The sequence below is a fragment of the Sinohyriopsis cumingii genome, chromosome 7 (assembly GCF_028554795.1).
Source record: "Sinohyriopsis cumingii isolate HCF-2022 chromosome 7, ASM2855479v2, whole genome shotgun sequence".
NCBI lineage: Eukaryota > Metazoa > Mollusca > Bivalvia > Unionida > Unionidae > Sinohyriopsis > Sinohyriopsis cumingii.
Genome location: NC_142967.1, coordinates 80,869,287 through 80,891,320, shown reverse-complemented (window position 1 = coordinate 80,891,320; position 22,034 = coordinate 80,869,287). Strand labels below are relative to the sequence as shown.

Genomic DNA, 22,034 nt, shown 5'->3' with positions numbered 1-22,034 from the left:
GTGCAGTATAAAGGTGTTCAATATCGTAAAATACTGCCAATGTAATGTTAATGGAGAAAGAATGAGCATATCATAGTATTTCACAAATGTTTATCTTCATATTTTTTATTGTATTACTTTCGTCCGACAATATGTTAATAACAAAATGTTTTAAAACTGTTATCATACCTTGTGACTCCTCCTAAAACTACAGCACCAAAACACATGCCCGCACATCCTAAGAGCCATTTACCAATAATCTTCTGGGCCCGTAGTGGGATTTCTGGACTAAGAGTTCCAACATTCACTGCTGATGTAGTTGTGCGACGAACCTGCTGAACTATCTTCTGCAAGATGAGTATATTACATTTCAGAAATGAAGCAATCCAAATGTTTACATTCAACTACACATTTCTGAGCATACAAAATATCAGGGACCTAACAAAATAGATAATAATAATAATAATAATAATAATAATAATAATAATGAGGACTTTGTATAGCGCCTAATCATTAGAAGCTCTAAGCACTTTACAACATTAGACAACACCTATAAGATAAAAAACATATAATAATATTATTACAAAAACAAACACCATGAAATTAGAAAAACATTAAAAAATAAAAAACATGCTGAGAATATTTCAGGTAGGAAACATTATTAGGTCTTTAAGTTTGTTCTTGCAGTCGAAATAACTTAGTTTTGAGAGCCCTCTTGAATGTGATCACTGTGTCTTTGTGTCTAAGTTCAGTGGGCAATTCATTCCATGTTGCTGGGCCCTGGTATGCAAAGGAACACTGTCCATATGACTTTGTTTTCATAGTGGGAATAATGAGTATATGATTGTCAGAAGAGGAGCGTAAGTTTCTTGCTGTTGTGTACACATGGGTGAGGTCGGATAGGTATGTTGGACTAGAGTCCAACAGTGAAACATAGCACAGAGAACAAATTTTGTGTTTGATTCTGAATCAAATGGATAGCCAGTGTAGGGTACAGAGCAGTGGGGAGGTGTGCTCTGATCGTGGTACTCTAAGTATGATCCGAGCAGCTGTGTGTTGAACTTTTTGAAGTTTCTGGAGTAGATATTGAGATGAACCAGACAGAACTGAGTTACAACAGTCCAGTCTTGAAAGTACTAATGAACACACAAGTGTTTTAGTGGCATCAACTGAAAGATATTTGCAAATTGAGCTGATCCGTCTCAGCTCAAGATATGCAGCCTTGCATATGTTCATGACATGTTGGTGCAATGTGAGAGTACTGTCCAGAGTAACACCTAGGTTTCGTACTGATTGTGTGAATTTAATGTTGGTGTTGCTGATATTTATTGTTTGAGGTAAAGGATGTGAATGAGAAAGTCTTTGTGTTGTGATCAGAATGGACTCAGTTTTATCATCATTCATCTGCAACTTGTTACATGTCATCCATGATTTCACATCAGAAATGCACCTCTCCACACCTTGGATGGTAGCATCAACTTCAGTTGGGTGGCTAGATTTGTGTATTTGGGTGTCATCAGCGTACAATTGGTGAGACACTGGATGATGATCTATGACACTTGAGAGCAACTGAGTATACAGAATGAAGAGAACAGGTCCAAGAACAGACCCCTGTGGTTAATACATAAAAATAAACATTTTTAATCCAAATATAATTTCTTCAATATTTATCCTTCTGGTCTCAACAAAGCTTACTGCATACATATGATTTCCCAGGAAATTCCTGGGTCTTAATCATGATTCCAGGTATGATGATATTTTTTTCTCCAATAAAGTACCATTTTTAGCATCAAAATATTTCTGCCTTTTTATAAACTGTAAGAGTCGCAGTCAATAGTGCACACAGAAATCCATAGTAAGCAATGTCCCAGGTCTCATACAAACTCAGGAAATATTAAATATACCTTTTACAATTAAAAACACATCCTTGTAGATCTATCTCAGGTTATTTTATTTTATTTCTGAAGGTGAATTCAACAATAATCACATTAGGACAAGTGATGCGTCAATTATACTGCTAGGTTTGAGTTACAACACTGCTTCACTGAAAGGAGTTTTGTACAGAAAATACATCTCAAATTATCAATACTTCATTTTGCACATATGACCACCATTTCACTGGTGTACAATGGCAGTCAATTTACTTATGATGCTGTAGTATATATCTAATATTGGGTTAACTCCCCTTAGGAGCAAACTGGAATACCCAAAACTAAAAACTGACACATGAATATTATTCTTCAAAACACTACATTTAATTACCATTACTTTTAAATAATTAAATAAAATTGGAGCAATTGCAAACACAGTTCTTGCTTAATCTACCTAACCGTTAAATTTGAATCATATCAAACAATTAATGTCAGGAAGGTCTATGCATAATAAATCTAATATCAGGAAATGAACCAACATAATAGTATTTAATAAGCATTAAAAAAAAAGAACTTTAAAATATTTTTAAAAATTACTTTCCAAAGAAGCAAAGTATAATATCCCAAATGATAAATAAAAATTCTAGATTTTTTAATAACATTCCAGATTTTTGTACAATATATTCCAGATTTTATATTTTGGGTTATTACAGCTGTCTTTTGATATTCAGTATCTGACGTACATAATGATTTGACTTATTTTTTAAATGTCAAATGGTAAATATACTAAGTTCCTAAGCTTATCTCTAAACAGTTCCAACAAACCAAAAAAGTCATCTGAAGAATCAAACACCATTATAAATGTGTTGTTCAAATTTAATTATTATTCCTCTAAGATTAAATTCTGGGATTATCTGATATTTTACCAACAGCATGTTACAAATCTATTCCCATGCAAACATGACATTTACAGTGGTACCAATGTGCCAATTTAAAAATAGTTGTGAATAAATATTATTAGGATTTTCTATTGGATTTTCAGCACTGAAATCCTATGAAAAACAAAATGTCTTCCTTTGATGATACGGTTAATATACTGTCCCTTGCTTACAGCAGAGATGCTGCCAGGATTTATCAAATGGGGGAATCTGTACAAATGTAACACAATCTGTGCATTCACGCACTCTGGCAGCATCTCTGATGTTAGTAATTTTGCAAACCTGTTTCAAGAAATAGCTAATTTCAACTATAACAATGCTGACATATTTTTAAATAAGGCTTAATGATTCTTATTAATACTCCTATTTTGCAAATAAATGTTCTCTTTCAAAAGAGAAGTCTAACAGTATAGCCCTGACAGCATACCAAAATTGAAGGAATCCCATGTCTACTTCACATACCAGTAAGTGAGGTTATTTTACTAACCTTTACCTTTCCATGTCTACCTGTCTGGAATACTCTGGACAACCTGTACTGAGCCCAGTGAATGTTTCGTTGAGCTTGATTACAACTTCTCTGTAAAGATAAAAGTATGCTTAGTCAACAAATATGTCCATTACAAAGGTTATTTTCTTATAATAATAATAATAATAATACTTTACTTATAGATGGTGACTCATTTAATCAAGACATATTCTTCGTTATATTGTAATTATTTCATTGCACTGTTCAGTTTTTACAAATTAATTATTTTACTGACAACTATCTGACTTACCACCATGAAAACATCCACTTAATGGGCATTCATGTACATTTGGAAGGTCAAGTAATATTTGATCAGATCTCCAAACAAATCTTGGAAGATGATAACGGATTTAGTTGTTGCTAGTACCTTTTCTTCTTATTTTGGGGCTATGTGTTATGTATTACTATGTTATGTGTGTTAATTTTTATGACTATAGATTGTAAGCCATTTGTAAACACATTGCCTAGCCTCAAGATAGTGGGTTGTAGATATGTTTTTGTGGCCTGACAGTCTCAAATTACTTTTTTACTTGGCCAAAAAGCATTTTTAGTATTCCCCAAACTAGGACAGTAATTTGTCCTTACCAAATTCATAATATTTACAGTGAGACTTACAAAATTATGTCAACTTTAAAAAGAAAACAATGTTCAAATGGACAAAACTGTCATCATAGAGCTGATGATGGGCTACTAAACAATTCACTAATTAAACTACGGGGTTCTTTGCAATTAAACTAGGAAACACCATTTTTGTCTTTAATATATTAAAAAAAAATAATTCTGTACTTTGCTTAAAAAAGAAACTGAATTTATTATTTGATTATAACTATACAGGTGAAGATTGATAACATTGGGTTTGAGTAAGAAAAACAAAAGGGCTATATGACTGATGTAACGTTATTTTGGTTACTTAAATATGGGTGCTGAAAATAAATATATCGATTTAAATAAATATATTAATACTTGATTTACCTTTCAAAAAAATCACAAATAGTAAACTGAAGTCAATCTCATTTAAAATAGTTTTTAAGATAACATCTGGTACAAATAAAATAGATCAGGAAACCTTCCATTGTAATTATTATCATTACAATATTATTATTATTATCAATATTATTATTATTATTATTATTAGCTGCTTACTATGCATTTCTTTGTATTCAAATGCTGATTACGTTCATTTTTACGTAAAATTTTCTTTGGTTCATTTCTTGCTGTTGACGTTAAGTGAAAGCAGCAAGCTAATTACATTAATTATGCTGTGACACTATAGTTGTATCAAAATGAACTTTTTTAGAACTCCAGGATGAACATGGTGGATTACATGTATACAGACCACTCTTCTTTCAGCAAATATGGAATCATTCCTGTTAAATAGAGCTAAGAAGCCACTCATTAAGAAAATACAATGAAAATCCCTATTATTTTTATGGATAAAAATCATTTTTTTATAACGATACCAGTGACTCAAAAAAATCATAACAGACAACTCTTTATATATAGTGTACTTAAACTGCATGCATTATTGTTCATTAACTGTGTGAGTCTTACCAGCACCATTATTGCTAAGATACTTCAGTAAAGAAGATTACGGTTTTATGTTCCCTAAATACACACCAGAAATGAGTGACCCAGCTAATGAAAGCTCATTCAAATTAGTATTTTACACGACATAAATGACAACCAAAACGCGAAGTGGAGCAAGTAAATATTTATGATTTAGTTCAGGTATGAAAATTTGTGACACAAAACCAACAGTGATAAAGAATAATTTATTTATATTCAATCCAAATTGAAATGAAGTCATATTTTTGTTACAGCAGTCAAATGAAGCAATCCAAAAGTCACTAAATGTTCTTGAATCATATACAAGATATTCTGGCATCAGTTCATATCTGGTAAATCAAACCATCATTAAATGTCCTTTAACTGAGTGAGTTTCTAGTCATATGGCATTGCTGCTGTTATTTATAGAACAAAAGATACATTACATTACGAATCACAGCAAATATTATTTTTAAGAGTTAAGCAATCTTAAATTATATGTATGCATAATAATTATCTTTCCATCTTTTAAAAAAATTTAATGGGATGAATAAAGTATGACATCTCACAATTCTGGATACCAAGATGCACTTTATTTTTTCTAGGCATTTTCATTCAAGTGGACTTAACTTGCATCTTTTGGTTTGGCCTTTCAGCAACATTTTATATACTTTTCACAGTGTACTGGCCATCAGAAGAGGTGACATTCTCATGTTTTTATTCTCTAGTTTGAACAGTCAAGAATGTTTTAAAGTATGCCTGTTTTTCGTCTTCAGACTTAGCTTGCCAAACTACTGGTGCCAGTTTATAGTAGCCAAAATTGAGAGAAAGTCTTAAGTTTCCTATAACATAGAGGGTACACTGCACATCCATCATCTGGAATGATATGTATAGTTCTAGAACAGGATAGACAGTGGGGGGGGTGCATTTTATGTCAATTTTCAGCTGATTTTTCATGTACTCTGCATTATTATTAGCACAGGTGTTTGTTATCAATACAGTGGTCTGAAATTTTTCTTTGTATGTATTTCTGTAATACTCAAGAAAGTCTTCACGGTAATTTCTTAAGTTTTCCTTTAATTTATATTTTCTCTCATTAAACTCCATGCTTTTGTCGGCATGTGCAACTCTTGATGGACCAAATATTTCCTTTATAATTTCTGTTCTTTCTGTGGTATCTTTTAGCATTTTGTCAGTCATCGTTTTCCTTTATATATTTATTACTGAGTTTTCTTTTTGCCTCTGGAAGTCTCATATCCATGACACTGGTCTTGGCCTTCTTACCATCAGTTCCAATCAGCAATTCTATTTTTGTCAGTCCCAGTCCAAAATTTCCTTTCAGGCGTGCAAAAGAGCTGTAGCAAAATGAAGTTTTATAATCCCAATGTAACATTTTAATGGCCCCAACACTATTGGTGGTTTAATGGATCATCTTCTGACAACCTTGTTGGACTTTCAGACTAGTATCATAACATAAGATGGCCCAAGCATGAAATATAAGTAAATTCCGATCATGCTAATGTTAGACTTCAGAAAGAATCATAAGTCAGTGAGTTAATATTTGGTAAAACAAATGATTACTGGTTTATGTAGATCTCTGGCATATAATTTGTGCTGAGTAGCTGCATCACTTTCAATATTTTGTCATCTTTATTTATTTTGCCTTTTGGTGCCTCTTCATCGTTTTTTTCTATAGTTCCGACACGGATGCTCATTTCTTTGAAAGTCTGTGGAGTTACACTGTGGTGGGGGATCACATGCTTCATCCTATTGCCACAATACTCTATAACTGTGATGAACTTGCGGTGCACAAAACTTGAAGGTAATCTGCTGAACCAGCTGATGTGATTTTTTTAAGTTTATTTTTAGTGCCATATAATATTGATGCAAAGTGATTACAGCATCTTAAGGTGGTTAAGGCACCCTATGATGTCTTCTCAACACCAAACAATTTTTTTTTTCCATTATAAAATTAACTTGCTGGCTCATTTTTGGGGATTTCTAGTAAAAAAATTTCGTCTTGCAAGTTCTGGACTTCTTGCCATTATACAGACAAATTAGAGGGGTCCTAGGCATCGGTCTATCAGAATTTTTGAGGACTGGTTACGTGCTTTAATGACTGATTAGTGCAACTTTTCAGCACTTAATGCCTCTTAGTAGTGCTTAGTTGTATTTAGTTATATGGCCCAATCAATTTAATTGTGTTGCCTGTGTATACCAATATGAATTATATTTAAATCATTCTTTTACAAAACAAATTCTGTAATTTCATCTATATTTTGATATGCTAACGTGAACATTCAACGGGAAACAGACGAGGGTATCATTCGCGACGCTGTGCGGAGCTAACTATAACAACGCTCAGTCCCCAAATCACAATCAGAAAAGAAGCAAAAATAGACAACATTTAAGACTCATTCCCTTCTTCAAAAGAAACAAGGAAAAATATTGACAATTATCAACCTTCCTCTCTCAGCCAATTAAATGGGAGAAGTGGTGCGAGTTTTCTCCCTAGTGTTCATATTTTATGACAAAAACGAGCGGCACGGTGTGCAGGAGAGAGAGAGACAGAGACAGACAGAGAGAGATACCAGTATGACATTTGCTGTTTGATTGTAGGAGAATATTCTTGAAAATATGCAGTTTGGCGCTGTTCTGGTCATGTGAGCAAGCATTTTGCGTGAAGGTTTTGAAGAAGTACAAAGTTTGGCTTCACATGTGAAGTTGCTTATATAAGCCGGATGTTGTGACTGAAAGAGAAACCGGAAACGGAGCTAAGAAAAAATCCCTGGTCATGATCAGCTGATCTCGAGAGTCCTCGGCATGAAACATGAATGTATTTTGAACACAAGCAGCTATTTCTGTTGCATTAGTGTATATTTGTAAAAGTGCAACTGCAAAACGTTTGTTAAAGGTTTTCACGTAGTTTTAATGATGAAGGTTGGTACAAGGAAATGTATTAAAATCGTCTTCTTAGATCAGCAAATGATTTGTTTAGAAATTATAAAATAGGTATCCAATTGGAAGATTATTATTAATGGGTTTTGTTAAGTGTACTTACCTCTCTTGCAATTTATGACTTAATCTGCAAATTGCGCGGTGAAATGGTCGGTGGAATAAAATTCTATATAAAGAAAGAAAATGTATCAAATGTCAACACAAACAAACAAATTGGGGTGACGTATCCCTCTTTCTTCCTCTCTGATGTTTTTAATGTCTCTTCCCTTGTTATTTACCATGATAGTTTTCGTATAATGGAACTTTGATTATATTTTATTCGTATGCATATATTCGTTTATATAGGATAATATCACAACTTTAGGACCATTGACTCGACATAAATCGTAGTCTTAAATGCAACTAAACGAAGACAATACAACTAAGCCGTTTTGAAACAAAATTATCGATACTTATATTTTTAAAAGCGAAAATGTAATATTTTATCCTTAATTGGACCAATGATGACAGACGCAGTTATTTGCAGTCTATAAGTTAGTAACCATAGTAAGTGTTTGTAAAATAAATTGATGCTCGTTAACGATCGCGAATAGAAAATTTGAAATACCGACAAGACAGTTTGCAGAGGGCAATATTTATTTATGTTTCAACTGTGATTTCTGCTTGAAAATAGTGATACTTTTGTGCTTATCTTAACTTCCTTTTATCTAAATAAGTAATATATTTTCCTTTTTTTTTAAAAAAAAGTTTTTATAAATTGTTTTCACCATGATCAATTTGTGCACAGAAGTATAGGATCATGCGTGACTCGTGTTCGCGATGGCAGCAGCCGCAGCATCGAATAGCAGTTGTAATAGTAGTCGTATGTTTTACATTAATTAAATATTAAATGTTTAAAAATTGTATTGCGCATTTTACCTGCAAGTAATCACAATAATTGGATACATATGTATAACAGCAACATTTGCTCATAATGGCCGGTAATACTAAAGCCAAGTTCTGTCGGTACAGAAGAGTTATTTCCTTTGTGACCAGTAGTGTATTAATAGAGGGTTAGGGTCGGTTTTACTGATCTAGGGGACATCATCAGTCCCACGTGACTTTTGATCATATTGGTTTAAAAAGAGCTACATGTTATGTGCATCCCGCTGATTATAATCGGTGAGAGTGAAATGACCATAAAAGCGGACAGAATCACGTGGGATACAGTCTGTAGACCTAGATCCGTAACCACAAACCTTCTATTATCATATTACTATGGTAAACACGTGTTTGAGATTTTGACGCGATAAATTGATTTTGGTATATATATATATATATATATATATATATATATATATATATATATATATATTACGGAAATTACTCGATTTGTGTTGTTTGTAAATCTTCTATCACATGGTTTCTTTTATGTGTTAGAAGTTGACGGTGATTTTCCATAGTCAATGTGATGTTGCGAATTTTTGTAGATAATTCCACAGAACATTCTGTCGTAGTCAGAGTGACACGTAACCATTAAGATTGACGGCTTAGCTAGGCTCACAACAAATTTATGCATGCGAAGGATGGAATGTGCTCTGTTTGGAACGTGATTCGATTTCAATTAGGACCTGCTGGGATAACGGTCCGACAGAGATGTTAACGTAAGGTTATGGAGAGATAATGACACAGCTAAGACGAATCAGAGACAAAAATTTGGGAAATCTTGGACCATTTGAAACAGGTGTCATAAAATGATATTTTCCAGAATAGTCATTAATAAAGACGGACTAAAGAGGATTATTTTGACTTCGATGGGAGTGTGCAAATTTTGGCGGGTAGAGAAAGTTAATCCTGATTGGCTAAGTTAAACAAAAGGGTATGTTCCGAAGCAATTTCATCGTTTAAGTATCATACAACGAAGTTTTCAGCAGTCTAAGTTTTTTCTGCCGAGGGAGAAAGTCTGAGGGACAATGAGAAAAATTAATAAGTATTTTATCTGCTAAATTAATCATTCAAGGAAAGTGGGTCTGGAAAAATTTAAGATAAATGGAACCAGAGAAGAGACAGCGGGAATTCTCTGATGATAAGCGAGGGAGGGCTCATGAGGGCACAAATGAATACATAGCTCCACACCCGTACTGAACAATGGAAATGAACACAGGCTACAACAAAGACGGTTAATGACCCAGAGAGAGAGGGAGAGAGACAGACAGACAGAGATAGGGTGAGAAAGAAAGAAAGAAAGAAAGAGAAATACGACAAAACCGACCAATCCAAAATATTGAGTTGGAAAAGACCGGAAGCAACAAGATGATGCTGACATGCAATCAATTACAGTTCGATCAGTCACTCGATTATATGATGAAATTTGTTTTATCGGTTGATTGAATTTCACATAAATTTTATTAACTCTGTTTCAAAAATCATGTTCAATTTCATTTTTGTTGATGTTATTGATTAATTTGTTATATTTTACATATGGGGGCTAGTTTTGTTGTATTTTTTATCTCCTCTCCGATCTCTGTTATTCAATCCACTAATGTTCATGATTATTTTATTGTGTTCTCGATCCAGGCAATAACACGATGTTCGATCATCTCCTAGATAACGGTAACCAAAACACCATATGGAGTATGAGATCTCACATCATCATAACCTCGTTACTATCTCGAACTCGGCCACGCTAATTAATGTATCCTCTATTTAGCCACCGAATACAGTTTACTAATCGTATTGAGACTGCGGTGTACTGTCGCGAGATGTTCTGAATAAATACGGTATTGTGAATGTAATCGTAACGAAATTATTTTGTTAGCAACACTAGAGACATCTGCTACTATTGCAATAATTCCGATTGATGCGCCTATGCTGATTGTTGTTCTACATGTACAAGAACTTCAAACCAATTACCTCTTTAACTGTCGAAACTGCTATTCAATCATACATAAATATCGTGTGGAATCTTTATATCTCCAGCAGTTGCACGCTTTGTGGGCCTATCACTCTGTACATTTTGAACCATGCCGATTACGCCACCAATTGGCGTCTGAAATGATCTTCGCGCAACTACTGTTACCCGAACAAGAGCGTCCTTGCTAAATAACAATCGAGATCTTTTTTGTCTCAGTTGAGTCAGTGTTGGTATAACATATTTGTTCATACATGTAGCCGTGGTTGATTCAGTTGTGAATTCCACTTTCTGGTTGCACAAGTTCCTAAATGTTTTCGCACCTGGTGGTGCAGTCAACGATTGACCGCTTCGCATGCCAATGCATTGACTGAGAGTTGGCCTCCCGTTGGTTGTGGTACATCGGGGTTGTTTAAATCATCTATCTCTATTTGGCCCTTAGCTATAACTGAGTGTATACGAGGGTCTGCTAACGCCATTTTGAAGCAGATATTCATTGACAAGAGGAAGAAAATTACTATGTTGGCATCCTTTGTTAGGTCATCAATCGCTTGGTAAGCTCCGCAACCTCATCACCGCGTCAGAATCTATTACTTACATGTAATGCTAAATCTAATCTTACACAAAAACACCAAAAGGTGGTCAATTACTTTTTCGGAAAGCTATCGATGTTGATATAGTATGTGCATTAAAAAAAATTATCGAGAACTCTTGGTACTACTTTTATAATATCAAACATACGATACTGTTAACAACATTCTTATTTGACCCTGTAACAGGATTGAAACCGAATGGACTCTTGGACTTCGGGGGTTATTTGCTATGTGCGTCGGCAACTGACAGTTTATACCACGATGAAATCGGAAAAAACAACAACGTTAAACTCTAAAATATAAGTATCTCGCCGAGAACGACCTACGGCAAGATACATGTATTGTCCAGTCACAAAACAAAAAAGGGAGAAAAAAATATACATTTGCTACATGACGTTCTTTTACGTTGTGGTGCGGGAACATCAGCGATTTGTTCGTTTACGTATTGCTTGTTGTAGCATCATCAGTTATCAACATACGCTTTATGTACACAAACGTAAAACCAGGCTTTGATTCCTCCAACTTCACTAATCATCGGCAAGATAACTTTCAGCAGCGCCTCTCAACCTGATAACAATATCTTGAATGTCAACGTTTGGTGTTTGCAATTTACCAATTCGATCTTGAAAAATCACAATCTCACCTTGGTCGACGTCAACGATACTACGACTGGTAAATATTGTTAAATCCGCTGTGTTGGCATACACGCTCTGCGCCTATTTGAGTAACGTCCGTAAATATTAATAAACATTTAAATAATATTAACCTGATTTAATGTAAAATCAAAATGTGTTTGCGGTGTTGGTGAATTCTCAAGTGCAGGCAACACGTCAACAAGAAGATTACCATATACTGACCCATCCAAGTGAGTTGGCACTGGTATAGACGAAAGTAGATGACTTTGTCAATCTCTGGTTAAATAATTAACAACTTCAAATGTTGGTGCAAGTGCATATGAGTCAAAATCCAATAAATGATTAGGCGTCACCACATATTCAACCTAATGAATGACAAGTCCTCTGAAAAATCCAAGTTAACAATGCCGGTTTCAGGTGCGCGTGGCATCATTGGTTCAAGTTCATTTCGCATTAAAAAATCACCACCTCGGAATTGCTTGACTGATTTTACAATCGCAAGTAAATCACGATTGGTTAATAATAGCGTGTCCTTTTGCGTAATCGAGGACTTCTGCCTGATGGTATTCGACGCCTTGTTCTGGTAATCGAAAGCATTTTCCTTTTTTTATTCGTATGCAACCAGCGACCGTCGTTTTCAAGCCATTCCTGATGTTGTTTCCTCAGCTACCTAATGCTGCCGCTTTTGCAAACGCCGGACCCGCTGCTGCTAACAACGTTGGAATCGCTACAAGGAATGAACATATTCTTCCGATCTTTTGCAATTGCATCACCTCAGATTCTGATAGTTTTGTGTCATCAATGTATGGTTTCATTTTGCCTTATTAAGCTGATGAAATTGCTATTGGTCAACCACACTGGCACAATTCAAGTTAATTTTGTTAGAGAAGTTTCAATGTGGCTCCATGATTTTTTGTTGTTGTTGCGTTTGTTATATTTTGGCAAACAGGTTTTCACTAAGGACGACCTTCACATTTTGATAGGATGATAGGATACTTTTACTTAAAGACGTAACAGCTTCATTTACTCTTTGAATTGTTTTTACAAGCGCATCAAGGACCCTCATTCGACGACCCGCGCCCTCCAACAACAGAGTCTTGTCAGAAAGAATGACAGCATACAGCGATAACTACCAATATTGTCAACTGTACGTGCATGAAATTACATGTCGACAATGGACTGTCTATACAACTCCGTGTTTCTATAAAAAGTAATATATCATGTATAATGTAAAAGAGGTCGTGTTGGGAAATTTACAAACCAGTGTCAACGTTTTGATGTCGGTCCATATATGACCATATATTGTTACATCCATGTGCAATGATTTTTATCAAGCAAAATTTTTTTCAGAGAGTTCCCGATGACCGTTTAACCGAAGAGAATCATCAATCACTTCTAAGCTGTCAAATATCTTGCTATGGGTTTGGTCATTATCACGATTTCTTGTGTTACGTGTTTAGGCTCGAATAAACAGTAACACAGAAAGAGTGAAAACAACAAGCTTTTTAAAATTTAACAAATAATTTATTTCCTTGGAAAAATTCTGTAAAAAGAAAAAAGAAGAACTCACGGTTTCATAAATTAAATTCCAAAATAATCTAAGAATAATCCACGAACTAAATTGCAAACGTCCTGGTAATAAATGTTCTAATAATTTCAAGTTCGAATCCTGATGGAAAATCCAAGATGGATGACGATGACGTATGCTGTAGTCAGTACTGTGCTTATCTACAGTTCCTTGTAGAAATACAAATAATGACACTCCGGTGTTGGAAATCCAAATTAAATTTGTAAGCAATGTCTTTCCCAAATTTCTGTGTGAGCACTCCTCAAAATATTTCCAGAGAAAAAAAAAAAGAATAATTCTTTTGAAATCCAACTGATCTGAAGAAAATTATAACTCGAAATCTGGCTTCAACAAAATAACTAAGAACTCTCTCTCTTTGCATCTCTGTTAAAACTAACAAATGCGCAAAAATGAAAAAACCGGAATTACGAAATCGAAGGGGTGTCACGTAATCGTGTTTATGTCACGTACACCAAAAATGACCATGACGAAAATCAATCATTTTAAAATAAAATAGAACTTGTTTACGAAGGTTGCTACAAATTCTGAAACAAGGTCAGGAATTAGATCAATACCTGGTGTTTACGAAAGAATGATTCAGGTCAACTGATTTTCTGGAAAATTATCATCTCCAGTGAATACATTTACATTATAATAGCATATAATAGAATAAAAATGTTAAAACTGACAAACAATTAAATTAAAATAAATATGAATTAAATCAGATATACGTAATAGTAGTTTGAAACGCAACGAACACACGTTTTGGTGCGTTAAACGTGTAAGGACATACTGGGTACTTATTTGCTATCCCACGATATTATTTGATGGGTTCGCATCTGTGATGTGTGCGACAAGCAAAGCCGTGGACTCGTTTCCAGATTGCATAAACGACAACAAGCAGTTTTCTGTACGCAATGAAGGGGATAACACCAGCATCCACAATGTTAATATTTGTAATACAACTCTTTCATCAGCGGCACCTGTACAACGCAAAACTGAATCGTTGGTGTTATTCTTAAGTGTTAATTTGACTGTATGTTTGTCCAAAAAAATAACCCTGCGATCATTTCTATAAAACCCAAATATGTGACTGGGTTGAATCGCGCACGAAAATCGTAATGATATTCACTAAAGTTATACTTGGCGTTGAGCAAATCCACCACTGAGAGTGTCGTTAACGCCCAAACCTACAGTTTATACAACTGATCAGCCTTGCTTGCATGATTTTGAGTTCGTCTAATTGAATACGGCTGAGAAACATAACTATCAGATATATTTTTGATAAACATCAAAGTTGGAACAGCTCACCTTGCGTAACTATCTGGCGAGTCCAATAATCGTCTTGCCAGTGTCATCGTTGTCAGAAACTACGCTGTTGAGAAACGCTATTATAACATTGTTAACAAAGCCAACTGTAGCATTGACGGGATAATTATCATCGACGACGAGTTTTTGTATAAGTTTTCCCTCAGTTTCCAACATGGCCTCAAATAGATGAAAACTTAGATGTGTATTGTACTTGTAATTCTATTTTTAGTGACTCTAGCCTCGTATGAGTAATAATAAAAAAATATCGTCAGCTTCAATCCACTAATACAAGTGCACCCATATCAAATGCGGTATCTGATATATCTTTGAAATGAGGCATTGTTTACACCTTGTATAATACCTCTCTGAATCATAAACCACTGCCAGATTTGCAATTGCTATATCTGACAGTCGTTGTTGAGCGGCTTCATTAATAATTTTACCAACTGCGATAGGCTTTGTTTCTGTTGATGGTCTAGAATCTGTTGAACAGTTAGCAGTCCCAGATTCTTTAATCGAACCGCAGCAACACTTATGATGCCATCACCAATCGCATTTCAACTTGTTTAGCGATTGGTACAGAGCGCGATGATAAGGTCATGAGTACCTTTGGTCAGCCTTCATAAAATCTAGAAACAGCACCATCAAGGCAAGTTCCGCAATATGTTGTATATGGGGTTTACTGGCCTTAATAACACGCACTGGTATTACGCGTCAACGTACGGCTATCGTTATATTAAATATCAGGCCAATATCTAATGTACAGTTGAATTACGTGTTTCACCGCGAAGATATACAATGTGTCCGTCTTGAATAATAATGGCAAAATGAATATATGTCAACTGATTATTATTTTCGTTGTAACCTCGAGCGATGTCAGAAACACCTCAATCCTGATCATGATACAACATTGGCGGCTTAGTGTAACAGAGTGTAAGAAATCCGGGTGGAACTTGTGCAGCAGCTTGTGTGGTATTTGTTGTATTTATTTAGTTTTTTAATTAGTCACGATCACTCAGTGGAACTTTGAGACATTTTTCGAAGTCGGTACGTATGATATAGAGTGCTTTCCTTTTCCGTTCCACAGCTATAAATTTCAAAATGTTTTTACCATGTTCTGGCACAATCGTACGTTGCACGACTTTCACCGATTCCGACACAATAAAAGTAATTGTGGTCAAGCAGTTGTTGTGTGCTAAATACATGCAAGCAGCATGTGTGCATGGAAATGCTTTACCCTCATGCCTACTGTGTCGGTCAAGTAACCGTAAAAGATTATTTTATCCATACGTATCGTTCAGCAATAACAGAACAACTGTGTTTCGATCGCTTTGTACTAGTGGGTATAGTACAAGCTGATAAAAGCCTTTATTCCATGTGAGCACATCAGTCGCAATACCCAGATTAAGTGTTTCAGTGTGCATTTGGTAACCTGCACTCTGATTTCAATATAACACTAAAATTGAGTTTGCCTAAGTATTGCTGATATTTACGTGGCTGGTCTCTATTAATAGAAATGGTTTCGTTGCGACTAAAAAGTGTACGAGCACTGCTCTAAATCAAAGGTGCTGTAATTTTAAGTCACTCATTGTCACGATTAAATGGCAGAATTAAACGTGCATTACGAACAACATATGTTTTAACTGCTGAGATACAAGAGCGCTGTAACATCGATATTATTCCAGGAATCGTATTTAATAAACAGTTGTCGAACAACTATGCCGAGTTTGTATGTGTGTGGAATAATTGCCTCATGCTTTTTAAATTTACCGCTGTACTTGTGAAACTTAAATTCAGGTACTTGTAATTGCTGTGGTGTTTCATGAACATACTCATCAGACTCAATTGCAATAAAAGACGCAATACGACGACGGTTTTGTTCATCGTGAACACACTTAAATAAGTAATGCGGAATTAATCTGTACTTGCATATGTCATCTTTTCTTGCACTTCTTGCTATTTGTATATTAGGCTCACGTACAAATTGTTTCAGACGTTGTACCGTAACCAGTCGTGGATTATGAGACACAAGTGTGGGTCCTAATAATACAAGTATATCTGCTTTACGCATACGACTTGCTATTCGAATTCCACGCTTTTTCATATTTGTCTTAGTTTAATAACATTCGGCATGCTTGTATATAAGGGAAAAGCTTTCTAGAACTGTTAAATTCTTTTTTTAAATAAAACAATTCTACTATGATTATGCAATAACTATTGTTTCATTTACTTCCATTTCTGTTTTCTTCCAACATTGTGTCAGCTCAAACGAGCTCAACTGACCTATCATAGCAAAGTATTACAACAACTCGAATACGACCTGACTTTGTACTTTTGTTTCCAATAACAACAAAGTCTTAGAGCGTTTGTAAATTTCCTCAATAGTTTTTACTTCATTCCTTTTTGTAATAGCTTCTGAAAAAATATTTCCAGTGCTTCATTGTATTCCATTTCTTATATATACTTAAGATCGGTGAGAATGTATGCCATCGTTGTATTACTTATATATAAAAACATATCTCTAATGTATTTCCCCTTCTTGATCTTCATTACTCAAGCTACTTTATTCACTTGATATGTCAATGTCATGATCATTGCAGCATTCATCTGTAGTCAACGTTGGCGCCTTTATTTTTGTATTTCACAATCTCAAATATTGACTTATCAGATTTTGTTCTCAAAATATTAACCAAACTCAGATCGTTGATTTTCTAAAATTATTCCCAAGTTAATTAATACATCAGTATGTTCCGAATACATATTAAAAAAACGCATATAACATATTTTGGGCCTCTTTTATAAATCCGTTTCATGCATTCAAACGAAATAGCGATTTAGTCTTTTCTCTAACATTACAAACACGCCCTTCATTTGGTAAAATAATACCGTGATTAGGTATATCCATACATTGTTTCAAAATGCAATACGCATCTATCTGTGAATTTGTCGCCATTATATACCATGGTAATTCTCTACTATACAATATTCTCAGCTACAAAATGTTCTATGCTAGCATAAAATTTTCTCTGCAACATAATTAATTTCATTAGATTCAGGTCCGTCCACCGCATCCAGTCAAATCAATTTGTTCAAATTTGAACATTATTCCTACATGATCGAGACAAAGGAAGCACACAAATCAAATGGACTCATAAATATTTTCCACTGCCGATCCGTGTTTGTACAAATACCCTTCATTCAAATACACCTACAAGGATAGTAGTAAGGTGGGACGGTCTTGGGACTAGGGGAGTTCCATGTTAAAAAGGCAATATCCACTCTGGGGACTACGTAAATTTAACATGGGAAGCAATATCCACTCTGGGGACTTTATAAATTTAACATGGGAATAAAAAGGCATCCACTCTGGGGACAAGGGAATTTAACATGGGAGAAAAGAAATATCCATTCTAGGGACAAAGGCAATTGAAACATGGGAGAAAAAATATCCATTCAAGGGACAAAGGCAATTGAACATGGGATTTTTTATTTTTTTAAAAATTAAAAAAATAAAAAATAAAAAAAGGGGTAGGCAATGGAAAGTCAATCTCTTTTCGAGAGACGTGGGTGGCCCTGAAAAGGGCCTTTGGATTTATGTTAATATGCCCTTAACATAAAGGGCATCTGCGGCATCTTCTTGTCCTCAAGCTGCGTCTTAGTGTAGGGCCATAGATCAGAGTCCTCTTGAGGCAACCTTGTCTTTCCACATAGACTCTTCGTATCCACAGACTGGTGTCTGACTTGTGGACAACTGTCCACTTGGATCGGACATACATTAGCATGTCCGTCCTAAACATCATTGAAGACACAAGGTTGATGATTCGACTGTGGTCCACATCTTGAGGCGCCGAGAACAGGTGAATCAATGCAGTGAACTGCGCTTATTTATAGGTAGAGGAAGGATTGAAACGGATTGAGTTCATTGACCAATCCAAACACGCGTTACAAAATTCAGTCAGTCCGCATTTAATCCGAAGAGAACAGTCTGTGACGTCACGTGGTCTATATAGATTCGCTAGCGCCTGTGTGTAGTCAATCTATGCGACAGTGATTCAACATGACGGAAACTCAGAAAACGATTCATTGGGGTGCACCAGCAGTGGAGACCGCCCAAGGGAACCCGGACTTACTTTCAGAAGAGGTAAATTGGGATTTTGTGGATTTTCTTACCTCGCAAGAATTTGTTCCGGAACCTTCGTCACCTTCATTACCGCAATTGGAGAATTTTAGACAGAGACAGAAAGAAGAATTGGAGAAATTTATACAACGACAAAAGGAAGCGGAACAGGCTTTTCTCCTACAGCAAGAGCAGCAAGAAGAAGAGGTAAGAAAAAAACAACAACAAGAAGAAGTAGCAGCAAAGAAACAAGAGGGTGAAAATCAAACGGTCACGGTACTGTTGGACATTTTAGCGGAGTTAAGAAGTCTGAAACAAATGTATCAGACTTCTTTATTACGACCGAAGAGAATACGACCTTCCCGAGCTAAACACGTCAACCCTGTGACTAAGCCTACCGTACCACCCTTAGTGATTTCAACCCAATCATCATCAACAGTACGCAGTCCAGAAGTAGGCCTTGGCCGTGGCAGAGGCTTAAGGCAGTTAAAGTTGATTGCTTAAACTCACCCCTACACCAAAAACCAAAGGCCCTTTTCAGCGCCACCCACGTCTCTCGAAAAGAGATAGACTTTCAATTGCCAATAACTCAAAAATCAACAAAAAAAAACCATTTTACCCCTATAGTACGTGTATATGAGTGCGTGAGTGTAGCTTCTTATTTAAAATCAAAACTCAAAGACACTTACCTTATATAATTTATGTATTCTTTTATCAATACTTACAATCCAATTCACAATTCACAACATAGCACTTTAAAAGTTCATAGACTTCTTCTGTCTCATTGTTTAGTCTCTCTGTTTTTTCAATTTCTTCACCGTCACAGTCTTTTCCTCCTCTTCCTCCTCACTTTCTTCCCTTCTTCTTTTCTTCACCTGTTTCTTTTTCTTCACCTGTCTGCTTTCTTCTTCTGAAGAATCCCTCTCTTCCTCTGAAGAATCCCTCTCTTCTTCTGAAGAATCCCTCTTTTCTTCTGACTCCTCTTGTTTCTTTTTTGGGCAATCTGGAGACCAATGTCCTTTTTCTTGACAATAATAACAGGTATCTTGACTTTTGTCTTTTCTAGCCCCTTTTTTTTCTTTTTTGACGGTCTGGACACTCTGAAGACCAATGCCCTTTCTTCTGACAGATATAGCAAGTATCTTCACTTTTATCTCGAAAGGGAGGAGAGTAGTCCGTCGGCTGGTCTGAAGAGAATTTTCTAATGACCCCTCGCAAAGCTCTGATGAAACGTTCGATTTGGCTAGTCTCTTCCATCGTTGTGCTCGGTTAGAGAGTGAAATGAATAGTGAAAGGACAAAGACACACACCCTTTTATATACGCTGGTCTGCCATGACTATAAATTAGCCCATGGTGTTTAAACTTTAGTCATTTGACGTTTTTCACTCAAGATGAAACGATCCTATTCATTCGAGAAGAAAGAAGAAGAAAGTAAGAGGCAGAAACGTGATCTATCGCCTCGTACCAGGGCTGAAGTCTTGGCACAAATTCATGCCAGTGATTTTGAAGAGGACATGAGTGAACCAGAATCCGAACCCTCTAAACAAAGTTCACCACCCTTACTCAACCCTGAAAAGTACTACTCCATTCGAGAGACGGAAAAGCGCTCCTCTAGAAAATTTAGAACCACGGCTTACAAATACACGGTGAAGTTTAAAGGTTTCAAGGCTGAAGTATCGTTAGAGAAAGCAGAAGGGTTCATCACTGGGGTGTGGGATTCTTTGCTCACCGCACTCAAGCGACAATGTCAACCCAAAGAAGACGATCGCTTGAGACTTTCCATACAACACGACGGTTTGAAATCCCTGTTTGGATCGAGTTTAGCACCCCTGCTGAATTGACTGCTTCCAAAGTCATGGACAAGATTCAACACGTGCAACAATCTAATGACCAGTTTGACATCACCGATGGAAAAGCCACACTCGACATGACCCACGTCTCTCCTCCTCAAGGGACCGGACAACGCAATAAGGTGTTACTGGTGAACGACCTTCGCATCACCAAAACGAGCCTCGTCCAAATTCACAACCCTCAAGACCAGATGTGTTTAGCCAGGGCTATCGTGGTGGGACGAACCTATGCCAACAAGAACGACACGGTAGAATGGAAAAGAGCCTGGGAGAACATTCGAAAATCGAACCGAGCCAAACAACGAAGTGAAGCAGAACTCCTGTTACAACAAGCTGACCTATCCAAAGACACACCCTGCGGTATTCCTGAAATGCAAACATTGCAAGATGTCCTAGCTCCATTCTACACCTTGAAAGTGCACCCTCAAGAAGTGCGCGGGCCTCTGTTGTTTCGAGGCCAAGACTTTAAGGATGGAAAATACATTCACCTTTATCATCACGATGACCATTTCGATACCATTACCACTATCACCGGATTCCTTGGGATACAAGTATTACTGTAAGAAATGTGACTATGGTTATAATAATCGAGAGCAACACAAACATTGCGGATGGAAATGCTCAGGATGTTTGGCCTCTCCACCCTGTCTGAGCGAAGGACAAGAAAGAGTACATTGTCCTGCTTGTCTGCGCACGTTTGTCAGCCCTGCCTGTTACCAACAACATCTGAAGACGCAAGGTTCACAGCAGAAATGTGCTTGTCAACTGCTGAGATTGTGCCCTACGTGTGGACAAGGCCTACGTACCAATAATGCCAAGACACACGTATGTTCAGGAAAGAAAAAATGTCACATTTGTCACCACATCGTGGACTTGGAACACCAATGCTACGTGCAAAAATACCAGCCCCCACCAGAGAAAGAGGACGGTCACAAGAAGAAAGGCAATTTCATCTTTTTTGATTTCGAATGCATGCAAGAGACCGGTATTCACATTCCTAATTTCTGCGTGGCTCATCGAGCGTGCGAGAAGTGCATTCAAGAACCTATCTTCAGTCATTGCCCTCACTGCAGCAAGATTCCCGGAGGGCGTGAAAAAATCTTTCCAAGGCCGAACACGCTAGCCGATTTTGCACAATGGGTCTTAGACCCCATCGACAAGACGTGGAGCCAAGAGGACATCGAACGTTACGGAGATTGTCATCGTCATGCCACGGTGATGGCTCACAATTTCTCCGGATACGATGGACAGTT

General features: G+C 36.3%; 1 protein-coding gene across 2 annotated transcripts in view; it reads right to left on the bottom strand.

The window, feature by feature from the left end:
- Nucleotides 1–7,612, bottom strand: part of LOC149795616 (heme A synthase COX15-like) — a 37,013-nt gene extending 29,401 nt beyond the window's left edge. Inside the window, exons 1-3 of one of the 2 annotated variants that reach the window (XM_089965445.1) lie at nucleotides 7,451–7,612; nucleotides 3,276–3,365; nucleotides 169–326 (exon numbers count right to left, since the gene is read on the bottom strand). In XM_089965445.1, the coding sequence (XP_089821571.1) occupies nucleotides 169–326; nucleotides 3,276–3,365; nucleotides 7,451–7,534 (332 nt within the window). In that variant the 5' untranslated portion in view covers nucleotides 7,535–7,612. The remainder of the gene's footprint in view (nucleotides 1–168; nucleotides 327–3,275; nucleotides 3,366–7,450) is intronic. The other variant, XM_089965446.1, reaches the window with a different exon arrangement.
- Between the last annotated feature and the right edge of the window lie 14,422 nt (nucleotides 7,613–22,034).